General features: G+C 40.5%; 2 protein-coding genes across 7 annotated transcripts in view; one reads left to right on the top strand and one right to left on the bottom strand.

The window, feature by feature from the left end:
* The window catches only part of Ctbp (C-terminal binding protein), a 46,329-nt gene that overhangs the window by 20,873 nt on the left and 12,205 nt on the right, over nt 1-13,251 (top strand). For 3 of the 6 annotated variants that reach the window (XM_078186911.1, XM_078186885.1, XM_078186894.1), the window contains exon 8: nt 426-2,605. The exons of 1 other annotated variant lie outside the window; for it this stretch is intronic. In XM_078186911.1, the coding sequence (XP_078043037.1) occupies nt 426-759 (334 nt within the window). In that variant the 3' untranslated portion in view covers nt 760-2,605. 2 more of the 6 variants (XM_078186902.1, XM_078186929.1) reach the window with 2 other exon arrangements.
* On the bottom strand, nt 5,550-12,309 carry LOC144473241 (uncharacterized). Its single transcript, XM_078186941.1, has 6 exons — nt 12,205-12,309; nt 10,628-10,955; nt 9,161-9,433; nt 8,226-8,561; nt 7,677-7,844; nt 5,550-6,481 (listed from the first exon to the last, which is right to left on the bottom strand). The coding sequence occupies exons 1-6, from the start codon at nt 12,266-12,268 to the stop codon at nt 6,316-6,318; spliced, it is 1,335 nt and encodes a 444-aa protein (XP_078043067.1). The 5' UTR covers nt 12,269-12,309; the 3' UTR covers nt 5,550-6,315.

Raw genomic sequence — 13,251 nt, 5'->3', positions numbered from 1 at the left:
TTAAATAATAATTCTTTCATTGAAATGTGCTATGGTATCCTCCCATCAGTGTAAACTATATTGTGTAAAGGAAAGTTAAAAGGCAAAGAAAAAGGCCGGGAATGGATTTGATCGGCTAGCGGTATACATAGACAATATATATATATTGTATATATACATATTGTTGAGCTTGATTAAACAAACAAACGTAGGGTATAACTTTTGAGTATCGTTGCATTTGTTTCTCTTACACCGGGGAAAAAGATATCGTAATTTTTACAGAAACAGATTTTCAAGCAGATGTTAACTCGTATTACATGGAAAGAGAATCGAGTGTGTAAAGTAACGTGGTTAGAAGCGTTCGAACCTTTGGATTTCCTAAGATCGATTGGGCACTTTGTAAAAGGCATTTATCGAAGTGGCCAATTTCTTTTCGCTTTCTCCAGCAGCTACCCTGAGGGGATCAACGGCGGATACTATTCCGGGGGGCTGCCCGTTCAACAGGCGCATTCAACGACTCCTCACGATTCTGCACCCCCACCTCCTGGTGGGCATTCCGTCGTCGGCGGCGGTGGTGGTGGGGGTGGTGGCGGACCGAACTCCTCTGCAGGCGGTGCAGGCGCCGGGGGTCCGACAGGCCCTACGGGTCCAACGGTAGGTGGCGGTGGGGCTGGAGGCCCTGCTTCAGCTCCTCCTACTGCTGGATTAACCGGTATACCACACAGCATAGTGAGCGAGCCTGACCCCCGGCCAAGCCCACCTGCACCGAGCCCTCGTTGACCTTGAACCCCCGACGTCCACTCCAGCACCACCCTCCGATCTAATTTCCCTTAGCCATTCACACACGACCTCCGACGACAAATGGCCGATTGACTAACGTGTGTCGTGCACGATGTGCCCCAAAAAATATGTCCGCTGCTTCCGAAGGAACTCGAAGGGATCCATCCTTTGAGATAGAGTGAAAGAGATAAACGGGGGGTAGGCGGAGAGAGAGAGAGAGAAAGGGAGAAAGAGAGCGAGAGAAAAAAGAGAGAGAGAGTGGGAGGGAGGGAGAGTTAGAGAGCGAGAGAGGGGGAGAGTCTGAGAGAGAGAGAAAGAGAGGGAGAGAGTGTGTGTGTGTATGAGAGAGAGAGAGAGAATAGAAATCGAGTGCAAGTGGAAATGAGAGATTGCGAGGGAGAGAAAGGGTTACATGCACTTTGCTGCGTACGTGCTGCGTGTAAACACACGTATTCGCGCGCGTCAGTTTTCTGCGTGTATGCTTCGTGTGTGTGTGTGTGTATGTGTGTGTGTGCTGCGCAAATGGGAAGTTGAGCTTGAGTCTGCGTTTGGTGGGCTCCTGGAATAGTGCATTTGATGTAACATTGTGACCAAACCAAATACAGTTGGGCAGTAATGATGACGGCCTATATATACATATATACATTCGTATATGTATATATATATACGATGCCGTGGCTATGGAGGAAATGACAAACAAACGATGGATAAGAATTTCTCTGTGTCGTAATTTTGTATGAATTACGTAGTATTTAACCAACCGCAGTGCGTGTGATTTCAGACCAAACGAGAAACGACCGTGTCGTCATCGTCTCTTTCTATTTTCTTTTCTTTTTCTTTTTTCAAATCAATCTTTTCTGTTTTTTCTCTGGCCCAGCTTCTCCGTTCAACGAAATTGGTTTCAGTTCCTCAAATTATAAAAACAACCCCATGATCAGTTCTTCCTTCCAACACCCGCAGCACGAAGAATATATTGGCTAGTCATAGAGTACAAATCGAACATGGGCGAATGTTGTATTGTAGTATATATCGCAACGTCTGGAACAGAGCAGGAGAGGAGAAGCATATGTCGAAGCAAATTTAGGCGATCCGCGGTGGGCAACCTCTTGTTTTCGGAGGGGAGCGTCCGGAAATATTTCCGAATTTGTATTTTGTACTCGTATACCGACTATCCCTTTGGCCCCCCCCCCCCCCCCCCCACTTCGAATCTTGTTATAACAAATAGGTTTTAGAGTACTCCATATACATAACACGCGACGAAAAAAAAAAGTAAGAATGAAAATGAACAAGGGTATTTTCTTTTCGATACAAACTATTTATGTATATTACGTTTGTAGATTCGTTTAGAGCCTTTCATTCTCGAATATGGATATCGAACATGTTTTTTTTAGCGAGTCATCCATTATTTTGCCACACTGTATTTGGGTTTCGCGCATGCTATTTTAGTTTTCATTTCTAAAAAAAGAACCATACTCCCGAGAGCATATATATATATATATTGAGATGATTTGGCAACTCTTCAGTAAACGTTGACAAACTTTGTTTCTTTCGTGGACGTTGTAACTCTCAGTGTTTAGTATATTACATTGAAGAAGTGGAAGAGAACACAAACAAACATGAAAACAATAACAGTACGAAGAAAGCTGAAATGTAGTGGCTTAACAAATACATTTTTATGTTTTTTCTCGAGATCATGAAAATGCTGCGTATAATAATACAACAAAAAATGATGGAATTCGTGATAGTGGAAAGCAGAAAGTAAGAGATTGTCGGTAGGATTAACGTCGTCTTTGCGGTGAGAGATGGACAAAAGTAAACAGAGGACAATTGCGAGAGAAGGGAGAGAGAGAGAGAGAGAGAGAGAGAGAGAGAAAAGTATGTAATCGTTGGGGCATTCGCACGCGTTGGCAGTACTCAGTAGATCATCACAAATAATCAAATACATTCTTTACGGTGATTTTCACGAGACGATCGATATCGACGCGGTTAGACGCATTTCTCATTGTATTCCTGAGCGATTCGCGAATGGCTGTTTTTTGTCTGCGAATCCTATCGGCCGGTGAAATGACCTGGCAAAAAACCTCGGGGAGCAGCTACGGTGACCTTGAGAACGAAGGAAGACCATTCTCGGCGAACGCGTGATTTAAACAAAAAAACGATTTTAGTTGTCGCAAAAAGAAAAAAAAAGGAAGGCCTGTTCCGACTCTTGGTGTGCTTTAGACGTGACACAGTTTCAGTTACAGAAATATAGTCTTTTACATTAAATGCTATTTTTTTATATGTATCAAGAGTGATAATGGATAAAAGATATATTTCTGACATGGACGACTTGATGCCAGACGCCCGTTTCCCACGCCCGAGACCCATTTTCTCTTGCCTTCGTTTCTCCGGGGGGGAACATTGCTCGTTTTCGGGGAACGTGCATCGGTATCGATCGGATCTATCGCGCTTTGTGATAAAGCTGCAAGAATTTTACGTCATCCTCCGATATTGCGGCGATCTATTTTTGTACATCTATCGAGTATGAAACATTCGGCGAATGCCTCGACGTGAACGAATGCAGCATCTTCATCAGTGATTTGAATTCATCGTAAATTGTAGGTAACCTAATGTAATAGGTATTTTTTTCTTTTGTGTTTCCGACGGGGACAGAAGTTGAAAGCCGCTTATTGTTTTTCAATGGAAATATATATATATATATATATATAAATATATATATACCTATCGGTTATAGCAGTCTTTAAGCGAGCGAGGTTGTGTACGGAAGTAAGAGAGAAAGAGAGCGAGCGAGAGAGAGAGAGAGAGAAAGAAAGATTACACGCGCGTAAGATAGAACGAACAGAAACAAGTTTTATTAATTGATAATTATAATATGATTAATTATTGTATTAAGTAAAATAATGCGATGTTACGAACACTTGAATATATTATCGAAAGATAAATCATTAAAAAAAGAAAAAGTAAAGAAAATGAAAACTTTTTTGAGAAGAAATTATTGAAATGCGAACGACGATGATAATAAAGTAAATAAAAAAAAAGAGAGAGAAAGCGAGTGTGAAAGGTCTATTTTAGGGAGAGATGAAGCGAGAGACGACATACACACACACAGACACACCTATACACACACATATCTATTTGGTTCTCTTTGCTTTTTATATATATATATTTGAATAGTCACAGTTTACCGAAACACAGCGCGATCGTCGTTGATCTTTCGTTTGTCCTTTTATCGATCGCATTGTATAATTGTTCCGAAATTGATCGGCGGTCTCGAAGCGTTTCGAGCTGAAGTTTTTCTGTACTCGTGTTGGTTTGATCGTAGGAGAATATGCGAACTGCGAGTGTACGAGAGAAAGAATGAAAAGAGAGCGAGAGGAGCGATAATATGTATAGACAATTAATTTTCTATTCTCAATGGCCGATACGCCGGATAAAGTTAAAAAAAAAATGAAACTAAACGAAAATGACGAGATTACGGGAGAATGTTTTTCTTTGTTACTTGTTTCGGAAGTAGAAAGTACTAAAAAAAAAAGAGCAAATAATAGACTGAAATCGTTTGGTATTCATCGATGCCTCCTGGAGATGTTACACCTGATACGAGCTTTTTGCTTCGAAGCTTTTCAAATGCGAACGAGATGAAAACAAATTTAACTGAAACAAAAAAAAATGAACGATAAGAAAAAGAAACCATTCCAACTGATGTTAGTAGAGAGATATCAGATCACCAACAACCAAGCAAGTTGATCGAATAAAAAATGCGAGAGAGAAAGAGAGATAAGCAGAGGCGATATATATGTAGGAACGAGTGTGAGAAAAAATGAAAGAATGTGTGAGAGAGAGAGTGAGAGAGAGCGTGAACGAGAGATTGAGAGAACGAAGAAAATGGATAAAAAAATACATACATAAAGCATCACAGACACATACAGCATGACAGAGATGACATTATACATTTTTAAATAGAATACGCTACGTACACGAAATACTAGAGGAACGTCTGTCGCTCGACGAGTTGGTCCCCCGAAAGCCCCACTTGTGCTTTTTCTTGTAGAGGACCGACTATCTTTGCGTTCGGATGTCGGTCGGACCAGCTCGTCCTCGCACACAGTACGTACCAGTACATAAACGTAGGAACATTATACATACTTCTTCTTTTTTTTCAAGAATATTATTACTTATAAATACATCATTATATATATAAAGAGATGAAAACGAGAGAAAGAGAGCGAGTGAGAGAATTTTGAGACGAGTGGAAGACGAGAGATACACGCTACTCTAAACGGAGAAGACAGAGTTGTTCTTATATAGTTTTAATTGTGAAAAAGAGGCAAAATTAATGTGAGGATTCGTGATGAACCAATATCTATCCAACTTAATTACCACCTAGCCGGCGTGCATAACAGCCTCCTTTTCCTCACCCCCTCCTCCCACAAGAATAAAAAAAAAGTAAACACACACGTGGGTCCTGATGCTGTGGGATTACAACAACACTACAACAAACAAACAAAACAAAAACAAAAAAGCTAAAGTGAAAGAAAAGATAACTCACACATATTCATTCATCTGTTTTTTAATCAGTTGTTCTCATACGAATATTATATATATTATATATTACATATATATAGAATATATATATAATGTATATTCTATATATATATTTATATATATAGAGAGAGAGAGAAAGAGAGAGAGAGAGAATCGTTTTTTTTAATGAAAATGGCGCCAAAACACCTTCATTTTACAATTACAAAGAAAAAGGAAAAAAAAAGAGAGAGAGAGAAAAGAAGTAACCTGACAAAGAAATGCCACATAATGAAAAATTGAAGGTGGTAAAAACAGCAACATTAATATTATAATTAATAATTATAATAAATACAATATTTGTACAATAATCAACGGTGCTGTGGTAGATGCTGTAGGACTAAAACTGCGATCCCCCTGTTCACCTATCCTGACCTGTGCCCGAAAAGATCGTCTTCGCTAGCGAATAAAAAAAAAAAGAACGACAGTCCGGAAGAAAGAAACACGAATGTTAAAACACCACGATTCCTTTGACATACAAGTAGAACGCTCTGTGTTGACACGTTTCGCATCGTTTATTTTTTTTTTTCTTTCCGAGGAGACGAGAGTACAACGAGTTTCCACTACGAATACAGCACGTAATGCGATTATTATTATTATTATTATCATTATTATTATTAATATCATTATTATTATTATTACTATTATTACTATTATCATCATTATTATTATCATCGTCAATGGTTTTATATATCGGTTTAAAAAAATATTCAAATGTAAGCCCTTAAATAACAGAAGCGCTTGTACGCGCCCGAGAACGTCCTTTTTGTTTCGTGTTTCGAGAGAGAGATCAGTCAGGCGATGACGGACAACCCCCTACGAGCATCGACTGTCGCAGTTTCGTTTTTTCTTTTTTTTTTACTTGGTTTCTCTTTTACTTTACATTCGTTCCGGTAAGCTCGGGCCAAGTTGAATCACAGGTATCCGACAACACCGTGGCAATATACGATTGTCGTCAACGATCGAGAGCGAGCTGTGTCACGTTAGGGAGCCCCCATGGACACGCATGTGCCTGTTCAGATTGCCGCTTTGACTGAACCTCAGCAGGCACAGCTTGCACTGGTACGGTTTTTCGCCGGAGTGTATGCGGAGGTGCTTCGTTAACGTCGAGCTGTCCGAGAACGCCTTCTTGCAGAATCGACACCTGGAAAAAAAACAACAGCCGAGTTCTCGATTGAAACGGAAATCCAACAATGAGAACAGCGCCTACGCTTAACACTTCACCTACCGCCAATTACTTGAGAACCACAGATAAAGAATTTAGGTCTTAAGAATTCGTTCCACAACTTCAATTACAAAGCGTGTTCAATTCTGTTAAAGTTGTTTCGAAGAATTTTTTAATTTCATATAAAGAAGACTGCGGTATTAATTATTATTAATAATCAGGTATTTGAAGTGTTAACGAGTGTGCGGAGGTTTTTTGACCGCCTTTGTTTTGAATTTACAACCATCTCGTATCTCTTTCTAAAGTTTTGTTTCATCGGCTGGAAGATTGCACTAGTTTTTTTTTTACAATAGAATCGTTAGGAATCTGCGGTTGATTAAATGTTAAAGAATTGTTTTCTATAGATAAGAATATTCTAGTCCAGGGGGATAAGAGCAGAAGTAAAGGATAAACGATGCCTGTAATGCAGTTCAAAATTTAAATCGAATCACGTGCGCACATTAAAATAGCGCCTCTAGTGGTGAAATTTTGAAGTTCGGACGAGGGGCCCGTATTATAGCCTCAAAAGCTTAAAGCAGCAAAATGCTCAAACCGATACCCATAATTCACTGCTGGTAATTTGTGGAGTAGTTTTAATATTTCCCGTTACATCCGGTGGCGCTGTTCTCAGATCCTTGCGGAATATTGTGGTGGCGCCTTCTGTGTTACAATAGCGAATCTTCAGTATTATCATCTACGGATAATGTGACAAAAAGTTTCAGTAATTTGCCACCTATGTCCAATGATGCTATTTTGATATTTTTATGGATTTAACAAATTGGCGCCCCTGTATTAACATCCGTGGATAAGTATGACGAATAGTTTGAGCATTTTGTTCAGCTTGTAAACGAAAACAAACGACGACGAGATAAGATTATTCGTGCCACGTGGCTCGTTTTTTTGATCGCTGTTTGTCAATAATCCTAAAAACTATCTGCGAGGCTCAAATAACCGTGTCTCTTCTTCTCAAATTGTCCTTTTTTGTTTACAAGCTGTAGGACAATTGGAGAGATAACTACAATTAAAGTCAAATAGTGCGAACCGAGCGATACGAATTATTTCAGCAACGATCATTAAAACTATACAAATCATTAAAAACGGTTTAGGTTATGCAATGGAATAAATAATAAATTACCTGTATGGACGCTCCCCCGAATGCGTTCTCATATGCGTGGTCACAGAACTGCTTTGAGAAAATCTTCGGTCGCAGACCGGACAACGGAATGGTTTTTCTCCGGAATGAGTTCTCGCGTGGGCTGTTAGGTTTGCCGCTTGACTAAATGCTTTGGAACATGCGTGGCACCTTAAACAAAATATTTGTTTAATAATTAGAATTCTGAGTCTCATACATTCAATATTAAAACATTTACTATGGAACTGCTTATCAGGCGAAACGATTGAGGATTTATCAACCCTTCACCGTATTTTTAGAGGACGCAATTTTATTAAAAAATGAATAAAATAATTTTATACGTTTGATTCGATAAATATGGCGGAGAACAAACCAAAGGCGCAGCAATCATTCTGCAGTAATTGACTCCGCTACCCTTAGTCATAAAATGGAACTATTGCAAACGGGAATTATGTTGAATTTACAATTAATTTAGCTTTGAGGATTAAGACGACTTCTCCAATAAAGAAACAAAGCCCTCGGCTGTTTAATTAAATTTTTCTGGCGACCAACCTAAACGGTTTTTCCCCGGAGTGCGTTCTGAGATGCGTCTTCAGGGTGCTGGGCCGTGCATACGATTTGCCGCATATTCTGCACAGGTTAGGTCTGCCATTGTCGTCGGTGGTGACCGGGTTCCCGGAAGCGCCTATGCAGAGCGCATGCTCGCCAGACAATTGCAGCCTCGAATGGCCGTGCGCCGGGGGATGAGAATGTGGATGGGTGCCGGTGCCGATCAGGCTATTGGCCGGGGGTTGATTCACCCTCGTCTGTTGCTCCACCGGATTATACTGCTGGGCGGGACTTAGCAGGGGCTCCACGCCCCACGCCGACGAATAGCTCTGCTCGTACCTGCACGCAGACAACCGCTGAATAACTCTGCTCTCGCAACCCCTCCGCCGAGGGTTGCGCGCTCTCCCCTCGACAGAGAAAATGGCGATTCATTGTCTCTCGGCTACGAGAGCCCCGCGTCGCCTCTCTCCTAATTAATAGACCTGACAAATCTGCTGTACATGAAATCGAGTTTCTCCGCATGGAAGACCCTCTTTTCTTCTATACTTTAATTGGTTACCACAATATCGTCTAGCCGAAACATGTCCCATAAATTAATTTAAATATTAACGGCGCCGCTAAAAATCATGCCACGTTTCAAAATAATTTTTACTATATTCATTCATATTCAGAAAATTGTCAAGAGCCGTTAACTGTCACAAAATGCAATTCTATAATATATAAAATGCTCCAAGTTATATAAAATGGCAACACCACGGGTCGAAACAAATATCTTGGATTTCCGCTTGAAATAGCTCCGACTGCGAAGGGTTAAGCCGGGGATTTTGAATGCAGAATTTTGCGACCCGTTGCCGCATGACTGACGAAGCCACCGGAAAGTGATTAAACGTCTGTTTCGGATAACGGAGAAAGAAGCGACACGAGAGTCGTATACTCACCCGGAGTGCATGTTCATGTTCATCGTCATATTCATGGAAACGTTCACCGACATGGCCGGCGTCGACGCGTAATGCGTGGGCGGCACGGGCGGACCGAGATTCTGCGTGTAATCCTGCGAGTAATGATGACCCGATCCGCCGGTCGAGTAGTAACCGCCCGTAGGACTTCCGGGATGGACCACCGCATGTTTCAGAGATAGAAGAACGTCCGCGACACCTTCGCCGTTCCCGTTGCCCGTTCTCGGCGCGCACTCGCCGCGGGTGCAACTCCAGCTGCAAGGACACTTGAAAATTACATCGAACACGATCGACGATTCCAAACCACCTGTCTCTTTAGAGTTCTCATCGTTTCTCCTGATAGCCGAGATCCGCTTTCTTTAATAATTCGCGTCTACGCGATTAAAATAATTTACGTTCTTCTAATGGTGGAAACGCATCTCCTTCTTGGAAATATAGTTAGCTTTGATTCGATTGTTTAGATAAAACCTCTTTATTATTTAGACAAATCGGAAAGCTTCGTGTTCTCAGCAATGCCTAACAAACGGAATCTATTGTTTTATAATATTTAAACTGTCTCTTTGATTTTTCAATGGTATCGTTGGCAACAACTTTGGAAATAGAAGATAAACGTCGGTTTCTCAATTCATAAATCTATCGAATTCTCAGTAAATAAAATACATATCTAGTTCTCTGGCTATCTATTTTCCAAATATAATACAGTCTTTGTAAATAATTTCAGTTCATAAATATGCACGCACGAGTTATCGCAACAACCCGCCGCAGTGGCATTGGTAGTTTAAGTAGAAAGTCCGACTCTTAGTCAGACGGAAGCGCACAAATTGCGCGGACCACGTTCATTGATTCTATGCGTTATCATTTATAAACTGTCGATTATTTTAAACATTATTCCAAGGCCAGTTAAAACGGTGTCGTTAGTGAAAATTCTTACTTATTCCAAACTGAATGGTTACACAGTCAAAACTGAATTATGACTTAGTTGAAGCACCGAATTCACATAAAAATCTCTTTCGCTCTTTTGCATCGACTCTAGAAAACCTGATCTGCCAATAAACTAACACAATATATTTTTAAAAAATACCGCGAAGTTCATTACTAGATATAAAAGAAGAACTGAACCAACATCTTTTTACTGAGATTACTGTCGCGTTACATGCTCGAATGTTATTTTAAATATAAAATTATATAATTGCCAAATATTTGTTTGATAATGCAAAATCGATCCCAGTGTGTCAATTTTTCTGCAGAAAATCGAAGCGAGTACAGAGGAATAAATAGACTGTTTTACACAGATTGTTCATACGTGACAAGGTATATTAACAGTTACGTTAAATATATATTAATAGAAACACAGACAAATCGTCGATGAACATAGAAACGGACAACATCGAGGGTGAATTAGTCGAAGTTAAATTTCATTTGGGACCGAAAGAGATCGTTCACACTTACTTGTAAGTCCCAGAACAAGGGCTGAAGAGGCCAGGCGGCAGAGGATCTAAATCGAGAGGCGGCAACGGGAAGCCGGCCATATCGTCGACCCAGAAGCTCGCCCCGAACTCGCTGACTACTTGATTCTGTCCAGAATTTTGGATCTGTTGGCTCTGATCGGCGCCGATGTCGTCCGGCGAGCTCTGCAGGTCCTGCAGACGAAGGGTGCCTTGAAGGCCACCTAAATCCTCGTTCTGATTGTCCGTTAGAGTGTCCTCGCTGGACAACACCCCGAGAGGCCCTGTGCACAGGCCGGAAGGTATCGTCGCCTCGATACTTCCTACGGAACCTGTTTCATCGAAAACAAATTAAATGTTGCACAGTATTGCACAGTGCCACGAACATTGCGATAAAATTAATATTTTATATTTCAATCGTCTCTAGAATAATTGTGTGGCATTGCGCGAATTTGTTTCGCAACGATGGCCAGATTTATTCGAACTTCGTGATGATTTCTATTATAATATAGAGGTATAAATTTTAATGTTCTTTACAATTTTTATAACTTTTGTAACCGTGAAGGAAATATTAAAATTTAGACGTTCCGCCTTCGGACGATGTCTATTCGCTGCTGTTAGACTTTGAACACCGTGGAAACTTTAACAAAATCATTACGCTATTCTCAATTCAATGAATCGTCCGATCGAAGAAATTAATCGTAAATTAAAATTATTATCAGCCCGCGTTAGAAATGGTTGCACAAAGGTTTTCAACGTGACGATTCGTCCACTTTACACTTTAACTCCACAAATCGAGCCTTGAAGTTGATAAAACGCACTTGCAATTATATTCTGTCCAACCAACGTTATACGGGATGAATTTGCACGCAGAAAACCATGTTAACCCCTTTGACGCACAGGTATTTTATATGTATCGTTTCGGGATTGTTAAAACAAACGTTTAAACTTCTTTTCACTCCGATTCTCTGACTGAAAGATTAGAATCTACAATTATAAATAATATATCACAATTGTTCGAAGAACTGAATTTTCTCTGCAAAATAAAACAAGAACATCTGAACGTAGAAATATTTCGATTACGCAAGAGAAACTATAGAACAAGATGCTTTCGTCACGTTGTCGTTAAAAATGGAATTAACCCCATGCAGGACGATTTCTTTCGCAACCGTGTCGATCGGCGCTTTCTAGTCTATTATAATTTTCGTAATAGATGAAGACCGCTTTTCTTTCCGGACGTCCTCGTTTGCTTTCGAAACCTTCGTAACAGAAGACTGTTGTCTCGACTTGGAAGAACCGATTCACGATTTGTTGCATGAAATTATTACAAATTATCCACGAGATTCTGACGCGGAGGATCGGAAAACGTAATAAATGAAAAATTCAAAGTAAATCTGCTCCGAGCAGATTTCGAAAGAATCGAGGCATCCGCGAACAAATGGCAACGAATTAGCCAACGGAGCAACAATTAATGTCAGAGAAACGTTCCGCGGTTCTATGGCGAATCAGTTCGAAATCCCGTGGCGCGTTCAAGTGTTCAGGCGGTAGTGTTTGCTCCAGTGACACACGATTGTCGCTCACCTGTGCCGAGGGTGTACGGCGGCTCGGCGGTGTTCACCGTGTGATGATTCTGCAGGAACTCCATCTCTGCGAAATTTCTGCTCGCAGCCTCCCTTAGAAACACCCCCCTCGCCCCTTCTTCACCCCGCCTCCGTGGAAAATACGCGGACGGATTTCCTCCTCTCGTCGGAGATACAGGTCCAGCCCCTCCGGTCGCCCTAGCAACCGCACATTGCTCCGTGTGAGTATATCGCCGACTTTTCCGTCGATATATCGCGCGATAATTTTCGAATCGGCGCCACCCCCGCGCCGGGTTCAGAGCTCCATCGCGAAGAAGACAACCGCACCGTGGTAAAACCATATCGTCGGCGAGATTCGCGCGAGGAACCGATTTTTCGTCGACCCTTTAGCTGCGACAAAACGACAGTCGCGACGAACGTAAACTGTGACTTTATTATTTGTGATGTGCCGAACCTTTTATTTTTGTTGAGGGGGCGGTTTGTGACGATAGAAGTCCGGTAATATACCATTTTAAACTGAATTCGTCTTTTAATGCAGTGGAAATTATATTTTAATTTTCTCTGAGCGACGATTACGTTCTCACTGACTTCAAGTGATATGTTTCGAGCCTCTTTTAGTGACAATTGTATTTTCTATTTCTGTAAGTGACGACCATGTTTTAATTCTGTAAAATCTCGTTTCGACTGCCTTTAAGTGAAAATTATATTTTGACTGTCTTTACATTAAAATTATATTTTGACTGTCTTTAAGTGAAAATTATATCTTGACTGTCTTTAAGTGAAAATTATATTTTGACTGTCTTTACATTAAAATTATATTTTGACTGTCTTTAAGTGAAAATTATATTTTGACTGTCTTTAAGTTAAAATTATATTTGTATTTTATTTCAATTTTGAAAGGCTGATGGCTGACTATTGTTTATGCTAAAGCGTTATCCCAGAATTTTCTATAAACACAATTTTATTTCTCACGAATTTCTACTGTGTCAATGCAAAAGACATTATTGTAACTTGTTCGGCCTTTACCTATTTTATCCATCGTTTTCCA

Source organism: Augochlora pura, chromosome 2 (assembly GCF_028453695.1).
Source record: "Augochlora pura isolate Apur16 chromosome 2, APUR_v2.2.1, whole genome shotgun sequence".
NCBI classification, from domain to species: Eukaryota; Metazoa; Arthropoda; class Insecta; order Hymenoptera; family Halictidae; genus Augochlora; species Augochlora pura.
The sequence above is the reverse complement of the archived record's forward strand: the minus strand, read 5'-3'. Positions and strand labels throughout refer to the sequence as shown.